General features: G+C 48.4%; 1 protein-coding gene across 1 annotated transcript in view; it reads right to left on the bottom strand.

Moving 5' to 3' along the window:
* Window positions 1-95: 95 nt before the first annotated feature.
* MAN1C1 (mannosidase alpha class 1C member 1) overlaps window positions 96-14,967 on the bottom strand; it is a 65,133-nt gene continuing 50,261 nt past the window's right edge. The window contains exons 7-13 of the mRNA XM_087760580.1: window positions 11,193-11,316; window positions 8,588-8,681; window positions 4,923-5,038; window positions 4,550-4,769; window positions 2,206-2,378; window positions 1,203-1,318; window positions 96-546 (exon numbers count right to left, since the gene is read on the bottom strand). Of these exons, the coding sequence (XP_087616706.1) occupies window positions 429-546; window positions 1,203-1,318; window positions 2,206-2,378; window positions 4,550-4,769; window positions 4,923-5,038; window positions 8,588-8,681; window positions 11,193-11,316 (961 nt within the window). The 3' untranslated portion in view covers window positions 96-428. The remainder of the gene's footprint in view (window positions 547-1,202; window positions 1,319-2,205; window positions 2,379-4,549; window positions 4,770-4,922; window positions 5,039-8,587; window positions 8,682-11,192; window positions 11,317-14,967) is intronic.

Genomic DNA, 14,967 nt, shown 5'->3' with positions numbered 1-14,967 from the left:
GCACAGTATATCGAAAACTGTTAATTAGAAAGATGATAAATCCAAGAGTATATAAAAGGCAAAAATGGAACAGAAAAACGAAAGGAGGATGTGTGTGTGTGTGAAGTCTATTTTATGGCAAACTTCCAGTCCTTTGGCCACTATAAAGCAAAGTCAGTGGGTTTCATATAAATTCTCTGTATAAAGGAATGTCTATGAACTGTGTACAATATGGCCCAGAATAAACATCTCATTATCAGGCTAATAAAGCTCCTCACAGAGGAAAAGAAGGTGCTTGCTTCATGGTTTCATCTTCTCAATATAATACTGTCCGGAATTGGACTAGTGCCCCAAAATACCATTTTAGGAACAACGTGAATTCCTTTAATGGAAAGGAAATGCAGTGACCCGCCGACGCTGCAGAAGCAGGGCGCTGGGCAATGGCCTCACTACTGCACACTTGCTTTAAAGTTCGTGTGGTTGACTGGCAGGGGGTGAGCCTCCGTGTTGAACACCCAGTCATCCAGGGACAGCACGTCATCTTCACAGAACAGAAGATAGAGGTACCTGGAGCCAGAAGGTGAGGGTGGGCGGGAAGAAGATGGACACAAAGGGAGATTAAAGGAAGCTCAAGTGGGACTCCAAGCATGCACAAGCAAGCACTGTCAGCAGGACTGTGATGGGGGCTGCCATTGGCCTCGGCTGCCACGGTTTGTGGTGACACATTTCCCGACTCCCTGCCTCGCTCTCCTGCTGGGAACTCCCACCCCTGGTGCAAAGGTGGCGAAACAGGATGGGCGTCTGCGCTCAGCCACCCTACAAACATTAGTTCACGCTACCAGCAACGGCAGATCTGCAGCAAGGGGCGGCAAATTCGGGCCATAGTCATGCTTCCTCTGTGTGCAGGACATGAACCTGGCAGAGGAGACAGCTGTCTCGTAAACCATCAGAGCTAAATCCAAGGGAGCTCAGCAGCAAGAGCAGCTCTAAATCACAGGAAGAGTCCTTTAAATCCAGCACATGAGCAGGAAGCTCGAGTGCCAATAACAGCAGTGGTTCTACAGGAGGAAACTACCAAAGCTTTGAGCACCCACAGCCTTGCCCAGCTTTGCCCCCAGAGGATGAGACTTCCCCCTTATTATTAGAGACTTATTAAGCAGACAAGAGTGGTGATGCTGCAGGAATTATGCTAGTCTGAAGGGTCTCTGTGATGCTAGACTTACTTCAGAGTCTCTGCGAGGAAAAAACTCTGTTGCATGTTGTCATGGTTTGGGGTTGTGGTGTAAACATCTCGGATGCCAGAAAAACCAGCTTCTACTCTACAATGTTTTTCCAGGGCCTGAGAAAGGAAAAGAAATCTCAGTAACACACAATACCATGGAGTAACTCATTAATCATCATCAGCTGCATTACAAGTCAGCTTTACAAATCAAATTCCAGGTTTACAGTAGCCTCTGTCTCTCACTGAAGAGCGTGGTCATTACTGCAGACTCTGGGAACAAAGCTAGTTCTAATGAAATAGCAAGAGAAACATAAACCGCCTAAGTTAGTTGATTGATTGACCCTGGCGTTACACACATAGCAAAACCAGATCTCAAGCGGCCCACTCGAGCTGTTGCAGAGCCTCTTTTCCAGGGCAGCAGACAAATGACAGTTCCACCACTGAAACACAGCCCCTGCTAGGCTGCAGGGCAGCAGCCAACAGGCTACTGCATGAGCTGGCAAGAAGTGAGTGACTTTCTGGCTGGGAGGTCGTTGTGGAAGGCAGACAAGACGAAGGGCAAAGGCAGGTTTGCTGATTTTCCCTGGCCAGCTACGAGCCAGTGGTTCTGAGCAGTCCAAATATTTCAAATAGAAGGCTGACTCTGTTTTGCAGAGGGCTGTTACATTAATAGCAGGTTTCGCTGTCTGCAGCACTCCTCTCCATAAACCTCCACTGTTCTGACTGACTGATTTTAGCGGAGCCCAAAAGGGAAAAGAAAGCATTCACAATGATCAACAGAGACGCCACACTAAATTGAGCTATTTTGTGTATTCCTGCCCCATTGCTAATGTGTGTTAGTGTCTAACACGATTTAAATAATTTCTGCTCTTTTTATTGACCGAAGGAAAGATTTTTGTAAGAATCCAGCAGCCTGTAAGAGTTATCACTCTATGTGTGAGCCTGTTATTACTTATGTAAGAAAGAGCCTGTAAGAGTTATTAGTGCGAATTTTCCAACCATACCTTCACCACCTCCCAGCCCCACTGCCTGTACTTGGGATCGTGTGTCAGCCGCCACATGTACATGTAGCTTTCTACCACTTCTGGGCGTAGGATGTAGTAGCGCTCGCTGAGTCTGGTTGCCATGGCTTCAGTTCCAGCATCAAAGCGAAAGGCTTCGGGGCCGAGTTTGGTATCTAGTCAAAATCACACACAGGCAATGATCAGTTTGAGGAGAAAGCAAGTAAACAGACCGTCCAGGTGCTTTTATGCTGCTCAGGCTGCCAACATTTAACTAAGGCTTGCGTGAGGTCAGATGAGCAGCTCAGTCATGCTTGTGTATCAGATCAGCCTCACAGCTGGTGTCAAAGCAGGGGCAACTCCACGGAGTGCGTGAGCTGAGCCCACTGCCGCTCCAGGTGCTGCTCATCCTGCGGTACGTCTGGGTGCTACCTGGGTGAGGACAAAGTGTTTCTGAGGGTGAATACAACTGACAAAACACAGAGTTGGACCAGATTTGAGCGTGGAGAGGGCAGGTACACATTTCCCCCATGTCCTAGCACTTTTGCTGGGCTGGTATTTGCTCCTAGGAATGGCACTGCCCCAGTCCCTGACAGCAGAGTTCATCACTGAAGACAAACTCGGAACCCAGATGAGAAAGAACAGAGAGGCAGATCCTGCCCTAAAGCCTCAAAGAGAAAACACGTTCAAAGGAAAATCTAGCCACGCAGCTGACCCTGCCACCGCAGAGATATCGACACGCTGCTCCCAGGCGGGGGGCTTGTTTCACAATTATCAGTCCCCCAGACTGCGCCATTTCGCCAGCACTGCGGCAGGGAGGCTGTAAGAAGCGGTACCCAGGCCCTGCAATCACTTCTTCTGCCTTTCCTTCTGGTCCACTCTTTGAAAAGAAGACATCAGGATGATGGGGAAGGCTTAATCAACTTCACTGGTATTTTATGACTGAAACATTCATAATGACCTTGGTGTTTTTGAGTGTCCCTTACATGAGAATCTCAATCTCTCGCACGCATTAGCTAGCACTCACATCCCTACTTTCAACACCAACCCTCTCCCTATTCGAGAAACAGGGAAACTGAGCACAGAGGTTGCTTATGGTCATGCCACAAGGTTTCTCCTGCTGCACTCGTGTCTACCACAAGGCTGTATTTCAGGGAGTCATTTTACTTCTCCAAATATTTTGCACACCTTCCCTGGGCCCTCCTGTCTGCGTGGGGACCTAGCAGTGTTCGCTAGCTGGACTATTTGCTGAGTGCCAGGGTGACGCGCACAGACATTCTCTGCAAAACAACGAGCCTGCTGAAATGACAGCACCGTAACCAGTGTGGGCAGGCTTGCTACTGTCCTGTCTGTGCTGATGGATATTGCTGAAGGTGAAAATTGGCCCCAGGCACTCACAATCAGAGGGTTATTAGTGTGGGTGGCTTGTTTTAGTTCTGTAAGTGCTGGGGGGAAAAAAGGGTTATTTTGCAAACATCACTTCAGGTTAGCTTGAAGTTTATTGGGCAAACATGCTGGACACCGGCTGCCAGTACGGGCTTGCTGATGTGGTGAAGGTGTGAAACAATCTTTGGGAACAGTTAGTGCAGACAGACCTGTGCTCGACAAGGTCCCGGAAAGCAGACTGCTGCTTCGCTGCCTGCAGTCTCAGAAGAGCTACAGAGATGCCTACAAAGAAAGGAGTGGTGTCCAAAGCGAGCTCATCTTGCTGAAAGCCCTGCAGGCAGAGGACTAACCCAGTCCCTCATTCATCACCAGCCACTGCTCTCCCAAAGCACTGACTGAGAAGCACATTGGGGGGTGAAACAAATTTTACTGGACTTGTGAAACAGAAAGACTTAGGCAGCCTCTGCTTACACAGCCGGGAGAGGCTGAGGAACTTCATTTTTTTGGTTCCTACCAGCAGCTGCAGGTCTCCAACACTCTCCTGTTGGGCTTCTCAGCTGCGCTGCTCCATACAGCGGGACACCCTGCAATTAATCTCTGTTAATCTCCCCTTCTTGTCTGCAAAGGGATGTGAAAGGACAGACTCAAACTATAGTCTTGTTGGGAGAAGGCTAACTCTGCGACTGGGAGGCAGGACTAGGATTCAGCTTTGGATTCTTTTTGCAGCTCTGCCACAGCAGCTCACATCTGCCTGGACCTCTGCTCCAGCTGGCTGCTATGTAAAACGTATCGCTTTCTCTTCTAGATATCCCAGAAAAGACAAGTGAAAATCATACACAGGGATGCAGATGCTGCTGAAGCACAAAATACCCTACTGCAAACCTCTGCCACACAAACGCTGAGTCTCCTAAGGCTGTAAGCTACCCCTCGCTGACATTTTCTAGGCAGCCCACAGGTTTACCTGAGCGTGCGTAAGACTCGTGACATGTGTTTGTTATTTCTGCAGCGAGATCCACGTAATGTTGCTTCCTCTCTTCTCCAGCGTGTTCAGCTCCAAGTGCTATCATGCCCCCAGAGAAGCAAGCCAAGTGGCCCATTTTGTGATCCAAGATGCCACCCCTCCATTCAGCAATGTAGGTCAATCCTCCAGCAGACTTTTTGACCAAATGCTTTTCTATTGCCTAACAGGATGAAAATCAGGATTTCAGGATACTTAAGTGGACAGGGTGAGGAGTGAATACCAAGGAAACCCAAAGATCTAAGACATTTTTGCCTGAAACATTCTGATGAACAACGTCCCACACAAAAAATACAGAGCAGCAACCTCTCCTTACCTCTAGTGCATCGTCATACATCTTTTTAGCTTCGGAGTCTTTCTTGTCTGACATCAGCCAAGATTTGATGAGATATTCATAAAAGCTGTCCCCAAGCCCCCCGATGGAGACATGGTCTGTAGCGGGAAAGCCAGAAAAGAACTTCAGGGTCATGATATACAATCAGCAGTTGCTTTACAAAGAGCAAACAACCATGTCCTATTTAATGCCCTTGTTCTCTCCTTCCTCTTTCCAGTTGCCTGGGGAGAGCTTGCAGCATTTCTTTTTCAAAAAGGAAGAAAGGTGGAAAGTGCAATCAGAAGAAAAATGTTCTGTCATTTTAGGAAGCATTAGTATCCCTTACCCAAACTATTCAGAGGTCTTATTTTGCAACAGTTATTTATACTGCAACTTGAAGATGCTTCCTGTTCATGAAGCAATCATCATAAATTCCAGCCTCATAAACCAAAAGCAATGGCAGGTATTGATAGATCTCTGCCTATACGAAGCCACTGGGCGCTGCCTCCCTGCCTCAGGAAAGGGAGAGCGCGTGCTGGATCACACAGAGCTGCCAGCAAGGGGCTGCTGTAGGGACCTCGCAATCATGCCATTTGTATTCCTGGCTCATGGTGGGACTCTGTGCCCTGGGGAAGGCTGGGGTTGTTGGCGTATTAAAATGATAATGTCAGGTACAAGGATGTGCGCTGAATATTTTCTTCTGCGGAAATCGGATTTTCAAGGCTATCTGTTCGGAGTACACAATGCTATGACCTTACTGGAGAGGAGGATGCTAAAGAATTGCACTGTGAAACAGGCATGACAGCTGCGGGCTTCTGCCTGGGGGGAACTGCTGGATGGATTTATATCTTTAAACTGTACCACGGGGGAAAAGCAGCATTCCTGCTTTCAAGCAGCCAAGTACTCCCCTTTTTAGAAGCGCAAGACAAATTGCCCACCATGGACTGAACCATCCCTGTTAATTAACAGCGTCCACCTCTGCGTCTGCACGCGTCCCCATTTTAAACGCGAGCAGATGCAGCAGGGTTTTCAGAGTTAGCTGTTCCGATTTTTGTTTTCCCTTGCGCTGTACATATATAAAGTCCTGAGGCTTATTTTAAATGCTAAATCCTACCAACAGAAGAGATCAACAGCCATGCATTTTCCTGACCTGAAGAGCAAATATCCCTGATACAGTGTGTCCAATGATCCACGGAATAATCCATAGCAAAACAATGAGATTAGATGCATGAATTTAGAAAAAAAAAAAGAGGACAGACTATTTGCAAACACCGGCTGCACAGCCTGTCTTTAAAGAGAAGCTCTGTGATCCTAAGTGTGTCATTCATAAAATCACCAAAGCAGGAGCTCTGGTACATAATTGCTTTCCATATGGCATCAGCTTTGCCAGCATTTGCCTCCTAGGCACTCTGCATAAACAAATCTCTTATTTCAGCAGGGGACCGTGCTTTAATTTTCTAAAGGTAACAACCGCACTCAGAAGAGGTACAGCACCGCCTCTTCATTTAGAAGATCTGCTCATTCGCCCAGGTCAAAGACACACCTTTTAAGAAAATCACAGCAATTCCAAGAAAAACAACTTCCCGCAAAGAGCTTTAATGACAAGAGAGAAAATGAGAGGCTGGCACCTACGGGGAACATCTCTGTGGCAGGCTGCAGCTGCCTCCCCACTTTGGTCCTAATCTATTTCTCACCAGCAGTCCGGGAGATGCAGAAGAGGCCCATCAGCCTCTTCCCTCACTGGAGTACGGATTCAGACCACAAGGTCACATTATGAGCAACTGCCACAAACAGCCTGCGCCACGAGCTGCCCTCATGACGTGAAAGCCTAGGAGAGAGGTTATCTCTAGTCCTCTTGCATAAATCAGCCTATCCCAGAACAAGTAATCAAAGGCTACTTTTAATAACCTCCAGGAACCAGCCATGGGCCCCTCTATATGTCAGCAAGGGGTGGGAGCAGGTCAGTACAACGAAGTAACATCTGCAGACATAAATAGAATTAAATTAGTGGCAGAAGAGATGAATGCTGAGTATCAAGCTGAGTATTTTAACCAGCTGAATTAAGTGCACAGCTCTTCAGTTTCCCAAAGATTTTGTAACGATCAGTTATGGCAACAGACAGGCACTTCTCCTCTCAGCACCAATGAACAGGCAGAATTAATGCTTGTGTCTGGGAAAATGTGCAGTGCGGCTGCCAGTTGGGAATAACCTAAAGAAAATAGCATCTCAGGGGTGCGGTAGCGGATGGGAGATTAGCTTTTCAAGTGGAACATATTGCAACAACTCTGCAGAGACAAATGTGGAGGGGAAGCTGAACTGCTTACAAAGGGACGGGGTAACTTTGAAGATCAATTAATGGGACAAACACAGAAGCCCATCTTCTCTCCTCACGGCACCGAAGGACAGCTCTGGTTTAACGGGACAACTGCAACCATCCAAGAGGCTTTGCTGGGACACCTTTCAAGCCAAGCCCTGTCAATTACCATGAGAGGCGCTGATGTGGCAGTTAAAGGTCAGGGATTGCTCACAGCCAGCGCTCGCTCACTGTCTCGGATGATGGCAGCCATGCAACTGCCTGCCAGTTACAATCAGAGCCATTAATACAGTAGTTAGAAAGGTCTGGAGCGATCTAGCGGAGCAAACAGCGCGACGAGACATGGGGACACCAGGTAATGCAATGACTCAAAGAAAACTGCTTAAACAATATAAATGCAATCCATTGACAGGTTAAAAACAGCTTCTGCAAAAAGAGATTTCCCCTTCCTTTGACAGAGAAACACGAAATCCAGCCACTCTCCCTTGCCAAAACAAGCAAATCCTTAACAGAGGGGCAAGCTGAGGTCAGAGATCTGGGGCACAGCAGCAGCAGTAGCCTCTCATGTTCCTACCAGAGGGCAGGCTTCTGCCCTTTGGTGGCACAAAAAGAGGGGTACTGCCTCTTCTCCGGGTAAGGAACAGGCTGCGTGCGTAAAGCAGGAAAGTAAATAATCTGTCCCTGGGTACACTGCTTCTAATATTTCCTTGGTCTTTTCAAGCCCTTTCCTGGTTATTGCTCCTCTTTTGTATCAGAGCAGTATCTAATGCCCATGTCTTCAGTGCTGGATTCCCAGCAAGAGAAAAGAACACGTACTTGTCTCACCCTTCTTGCACAAAACTGCGCTACGCAGACGTACCGTGGTGCCAGGTACATGAATGCACACAAGAGAACGCACCCCTAGATCCTAGGGGGACCTGAGACTCCATAAGCCAGATGGTTCCTTACTTGCTCAGGAAGTAAATCTCACAGCGCTTCTGCTCACAGCCTTCACGTGCAACTCCCAAGGAGGTCTGTGGGCTATGTGATGACTGCAGGATGAGGTCTTAAAGAGATGTGCTGATTTCTAATATCTGTGTGATGAACCATGTACCATTATCCTCCCCTGTGCAAGAGAGGCCCTAATTCTCTCTGGAGGTGAGACACTCAGCTGGAAACAAGGCTGATGGAATAAGTGTACAATTACTATATTGCATCTTACAAATCGGGTTGCATTATCTAATCACATGTATAACAGCCTGCCTGACAAGACATTTCCTTGGCTTGCTGCTCTGACAGTTGCTATTGCTTCCTAAAGAATAATGGGAAGACTGAAACGCTCCAGGCAAGACTCTGAACGCAGAGCGATACCTACGCTGCACCCAGTTCCCCGTCACCGGGCTGAGAAAGTTGGGATAAAGGCCCTGCGGCTTCTCAACTCTGTTCAGGACTTTGCGGATGTTCATCACCTAGGAGAGACGAGAGACAAGAACTATGTTACTTCTCTGCTGAAAAAGCTGATGGTTTTGCACTGTCACCGAGAACTCTGTAATTCATCAGTGCTGCTCCCTGGCTGAACAAGCACAGCAGCCTATAACGCTGTGAATCATCATGTAAGCAGAACCCAATGACATGGCTCTCTGGTGAGAGGTCTGCTACGGAGGAACTTTTCTGCTGGACTCCTCAGCACAATCTTTATCCAGCTCTGTGGGATTTTAGAAATGATCCTAACAGCCCTGCAAGGCCCCAGTTCAGCAAGCAGTGGAAGCAGTTTGCTAACAGTGGTCCAGAAGCAATCCTGAGGGTTTGGGATCTGGGTGGAAATGTATGAGATGCGGAGGGTGATTTTTTCCATGATCCAAAGGGAAAGGAGTGGCAGGGATGAGTGACTCACACAGTACTTAAATTCACCATGTGGTCACTTAACATGATGAATTGAGGCCTTTAATTTCAACAACAGGCAGCTCCTTTAATATGCTAGAACAGCTGTACTTATTCTCTAAAACCTCCCTCAGTTTCACCCCCATTAAATCCAATAGGCCTTTCCCATAAGGGACAAAGTTAAATGGTATGCAGCATAAATATTCTATTATAACCTACAGAGCAGCTAATACACTCTAAACCTTTTATAAAATTAGACAATTTGTACGCCAAAAGCTGGCTACAGACTTAAGTCAGTGCTTCCAAGTAAGTCGTCAGGCTGCATAATATTTACTGAAGTTTAGTAGCATGGCATATTAATGACATGTTTGAATAAAAGACACAGATGGACTTTATTCTTGCTAAAATCACACAAGTCCCGAGCTGCAAGTTAATGAGTTGATCTGTTCCTCTGAAGTAATTTCCCACAGGATGGGCTGGTTGAGCCCACATCATCCTACATTTTTTCTCTCAGAGGGTGTTCGGATGAATGCGATGCACTTTCTGTGGCACACACCAGGCACGCTCAGCTCAGGAGAGTCCGTTAGAAAGGTTCTGCCCTTTTCCCTCTGTGGGCTTAGGAGGCAAAGAGGAAAACATGTTAGGCTGGGGAGAGAGGCTTGACCCTGGCTCAGAATGCCACAGTTTGAACCTGGAATATGGATGCAGCTCTAGTTTTTAGCGGTGCATCTTCTCGCCCTGGTATTTTTCAGTGCTCCTCTCTCTTCCCCTGCCCCCCCCCCTTCGTTTCCTGCCCATGCGTTTTCTTTCCATACCTCTGTTCCCTTTACTGGTCTTTCCTCGGCTCCCCGCCTTCCTCTGAGCAATTTGTCATTATCGCTGCCCTCAGGAATCTTTAGCTTGTCTCCTTTATTTCAAATCACCAGTCTGTCTTTATCTTCCCTACAGAGTGTCCTGGGTTTCTAGTTTCCCTTCACCGCTCTGCTTTTCTCTCCTGCTCACCCCTCTGTGACATTCCTCCTGCTCACACCACCCCTACTGCTTTCCACACACTCCATCCTATTCTCCATTTTGCTCTCCTAGCTTCTTCTTTTTCTTCCTCTTCTACAAATTCTGTTCTTGTTTCACACCTGTCAGACCTGCACTGGAAATACCTTGGAAAGTACCATTTTGAGCTGTTTATTGGCAATCCCAGAACCACTGCCTGTTTTCACCCCACTGTGGGACTCTGGACAGGCCCCATTTCCTTTGGGCTCACGGGGGCAGTTTGGATTCTAACTGGAACGATTTGTCTCCCTCAAAGCCGGTTCCTCAGGGACGTGCAGCAAAAGCTAATGACTTGCTGGTATTCAACAGCATATTTATTAAGTTGCTCTCACATGCACTACAAGATCACTTGTGGAAAAAGCAGCTCAAGGTAATGTATAATATGAATAGATTTTCAGTTACAAGTTACACAAAAGGAATCCAATATGTCAACTGTCAGGCCTTTCCTACACGAGAAACCTCAGCAGAAATCTTGCTGGCTGGAGCATAACATTTAATGCCTGTTTAGAGTAAAAAGGTCTGCGAGTACAAGGCACTACTATTAGGAGATCAGAATTAACAATTATCTTTGCAGTCTCCATCCAGCAGATGCTTTAATTTTGGCTGCGCCCTCGTCTGAGTAAGTTTTTGCTACAACTTTGCACGACTGAGAAAAACATCCGCATCTCCCCAGGGGCTGCAAGCGATGGAGGGGCAGGTGAAGGGGCTACAGCAAATGGAAATGGCCAAAGAAACACTGGGGTAGCCACCTTCCAAGGCCTACTGGTGTGACGGGATGTCCAATGGGAGCTCGCCGTGACCTGCCCCGTGAGCTGGCGCATAGGATGCTCTGAGGCCTGGTGAGCTCTGCAGCCTGCAAGGCCCAGGTTTCTGAACCTGTGTCCCGCTCTGGAAGGTTTCTCCTCCGGTGAGCTGTACCGGTATTGGGGAGCAGGAACGCTTTGCTGCCGTGTTGTCTGCTGCAGGCAGAACACAGTGCTGCTCTGCTCCAGCAATGACCCCGGGAGTATGAAGAGACCAATTCACTCAAGACCAAGCTGGGGAGTACTTGCCTTTTCTGCAAACACCGGGTTGCCAGAGAGCTCCGAGAGGTGCAGGAATTCCAAGTGCAAGGTACCAAATTCTGCTAAGATGCTGCTTCCGGCAGACGCCCAACCCCAACTCCAACTCATGCCGCTGCAAGGAGAGAAAAGGGAGCCTTCACTGTCAGGAAAACACAGCCAAAGCCTGAGGTCCCCCCACCGCCCCGGTGCAGATCCTGCCTTTGCTGTGTGCACGCAGTGCACACCAGGGCTCAACAGGGGCCATGTCAAGGACACCCACAGATTTTTAGGACTCTCACAGGAACAGTTCTGGTGTTTTACAAAGTTTTACAAAGGATTGTTTAAGATAGGGCAAACACACAGACGGCGCATGCTGGGAAACTGCCGTTTTTGTGGGAGAGTAATCCCTCCCAAACAGATCAGCTTAAAGCAAACTTTGGAATTGACAACCTGCCCTACACAAGACACTTTGGGATAAAACGTGTCTGTAAGTAGCCTGGGCTGAACTCTCGCATCTCGAACGCCCCACAAGTCTGCTGTTTTATGGAGAACCCAGACTGTCCCTAAGCACCTTGATCTCACTCTTTACATGTACTCGGCGCTGCCATTCCCAGCGTATGCTTGCTTGCAAGGGGATACAGCAACGTCAGTGCCAGGGGAAAGATGCCATCGGGCAAACCTGACTGTAAGGCAAAAAAAAATGGGGAACCTTAACATCTGCACAGGGCAAATCTGACTCTGAAAGCACCCACCAGTGCTCATCTCATGTGCCCTGCAAGAACAGGAGAGCCAGCATGAAACTACAGAAGGTGGCAAACACTGTCTGAAGAAGCCAGTTACACACGGGGCCTCCGCCCCTACTTTTGACGTACTGGGATCCCTTCTCAGCTTCTGTTTGTCTCCCCTCACCCTGCCAAATCCATGCAGAGAGAGAAATCAGCACTGAAGCAAAGCAGGGAGTCGATTCTGGGGATGAGCAGGGCATCACTTCTCTCTTAAATCTCAAAGAAAACTAACCAAAGGACATGGGAGGGCAGAGGCTCTTCCAAGCACTACCAGCCTCACTCTTGGGTTTGCTTCTACATTCGCCCACTTCCCTCTTGTATCCCACTGCTACAGATTACAGCTCCGTGCCTCTCCGAAGTCTACCCAGACATGAAAACGCCCTGTATCCTTAAGCCTTGGTCCCAAAACAGCCTCTGCAGGTGCTGGCCCAGGGAATCTCGGCTGAGGCATCTCAGAAGCGACCTGGCTTTGATTTTTGCGTCTCTGCGAGCGCTGTCTGCGGCTGATGCTGAGGAGGTAACGGGTTTCCAGCGATGGGGGGCGGGGATGACACTAGATGGCGCCTGAAAGCTTGGCTATTAGAGGAAAAGGGTTTCTGTTGTTCACAGGAGGCTAAAACTAATGACCTCTCTGAGGGGGGAAAAAAAGTTTCCCCTGCATGTGATATACAGAAAACCATTTCAGGTCCAGAGCTGTTTGTTTCGCCTCCAGACAAAAAGAGCCATTAGATAAGCAATATGTTCACGCTGTTTCAAATTGCCCAGTCGCTGCCAAACGTCAGCCGTCCCTGCAAACTGTCAGGAGGCTGCACCACCAGCTTTTCACTTGAAAACGCTGTGTGCAGCTGAATCGGGCACCCCAATAACACCGAGTATTTACGGCAGAAATCTCCCTGGGCAGGCAGAAAGGTCCTTTGCTCTGACCAGGTTAATGCTGTATTAATATCGCACTGGAGATACCTGGCAGCAGCTGGCGCTGGGATGGGTGTGCTAAACAATCCCACGGTGTTCTCATATCTATAACGAGTCAATTACTTTTTCTTTATTTACTGCACTGAAGGGACATTGTAACAAATACAACCACACAAACAGAAACTGCCTTCTGAGCTAGTTCAAATGAGAAGTGCTTGGAAGCAGCCAAATGGGGCTGTGTTTGTTGTGACAGTGGCTCCGTGGGGTCACAGCGGCGGACGCAACCCTCCTGGGAGCGTCCGTCCCAAAGAGGAGCCAGGCACTGCCTGCAAGGGCCGTGCTGCCGGGAACCCGAGCCCCAGGGTTACAAATCGCAGTAAAACTCAAGGAGAGGTGGTTTGGAGGAAACGGAGCATGGCTGCAGCGTGTCCCTGGGTTAAAGAGCAGCCTGAAATGACCCCCTGCAGGAAAACATTTTTTCAGCATTACAGACTGGACAAACTGGGTCTCCACAGCTTCCCTGTTTTATAACATCTCAGAGGAAACTACTGTTTAAAGGACCTTGGACTTCAAGACAAAAGAAAATGCCCAGTGCTCTCTTTATCCCCCAGATAAGTGGGTCTTCCTTAAACACTGTCCAGTGCAAGCACGGACTGAAAATGGTTGTATCATCTCCTTCCCTCGCGGAGATCCAAAGCAGCAAAACAGCGCCAAGTCAAGAGCGAGACCAGGAGAGGATGATGGGGAAAAATCCGGAGGTGCAGAGGGTTTACAGGAGATGTGAAGGAAAGCAGGGGCCAGGGACACGCAACAGGAGGCATCGGGAGGGAAATCACAGTGCAACACACAGGCAGAGAGCCCAGAGCCGCAGCTTGAGAAGACAATGTACTCTAGGACCTGGCAGACAACGTGGCAGTTGGACCCGCAGGATGGCAAACAAGCCTGTGTGCGATGTGATACAGCGCCTGTCTGAGAACAGAAGGCCCCAGGGAAGCACATCAGCAGAGAGGGGACACAAGAGGAAAAGGTGGTGTGAGGTGATAGGGAGAGATAAAGCCAGTTGGCTATGGGAAGAGCTGGGGGGAGTGGGTCTCTCTGTGCTTGGGTCCTCAAAAATGTACACGCAGAATTGACTCAATGCCAGCTTTTGTTTGTTTCAAATTTCTGAATGTCATTCTTGACCCACCCCCCCAGGCTACCACCACCAAAAGCCTACACATGCTGCAAGACTCTCCTCCTTCTGCGATGGTGAGGTCTCTCTGGAATTAGCACATCCTTGCAAAAGTAGAACTGGAGACAGAATTCCTTCTTGCAAAACTCTTCTGGGCTTTGGTTTGGCCCTGACATTTGGGTCGGCGTGCTCTCATAGCATCACCTCGCTCTCCTCTGCTTCCACTTCCACACGCTATCTCACACCGAGTAACTCCCTTCCCCTTTGGGTTTACAGCCTTTGGCTGTTCATCACGTTCCTGCAGTAGTCAGGCTACAGATTCAGCTCGCTTCATCCCTGCTCCTAAATCAATTGATACTCTGAGCCCTCACAGCAGTTTCATGGCCCTGAAGCCAGAGCTGAAGCCAGTAATACGGGTTCTGGATTGCGGACTCAGTGTTATTTTGATTTTCTTTGCTCTTCTTCAAGGTCATCAGCAAAACATTTTGGGAACGTCTAGGCAGACACAGTCTGTTTCAATTGTCTTCACAAAGGGCAGGGGAGGGTTTGGCATTTCTGTGAAAGGTTAGTCTATGCCGAGTCTTTATCAGCCACAGAGGAAGCAGAATGTCTCTTCTGTAAAAAGAGACAATTAAAGTCGTGGCGGTGGCTCAAATTTTCACTGGGGTCACGTGCAGATGAGACCACTGAAGGGTGACAGTGATATTTGAGCAATGGATCAGCGTGAGCCAAACATTCGAAAGTCTTGCACTTCACAGAGACGCGAGCCAAACAGGAGATTTGGGCTAGGAGATGAATAATGATTTCCATGGCTGCCGCTCTGAGTTTTGCACGAGGTGAGGACGAAAAGCTTTTGTTAATCCACATTTCCTGCTGTCTCTGTTTCAGCCGGCGTGCAGCTTTTACCCTGGGGGAT

Source organism: Nipponia nippon, unplaced genomic scaffold, assembly GCF_047370975.1.
Source record: "Nipponia nippon isolate SJK-2023a ecotype South Korea unplaced genomic scaffold, ASM4737097v1 scaffold_23, whole genome shotgun sequence".
NCBI classification, from domain to species: Eukaryota; Metazoa; Chordata; class Aves; order Pelecaniformes; family Threskiornithidae; genus Nipponia; species Nipponia nippon.
The sequence above is the reverse complement of the archived record's forward strand: the minus strand, read 5'-3'. Positions and strand labels throughout refer to the sequence as shown.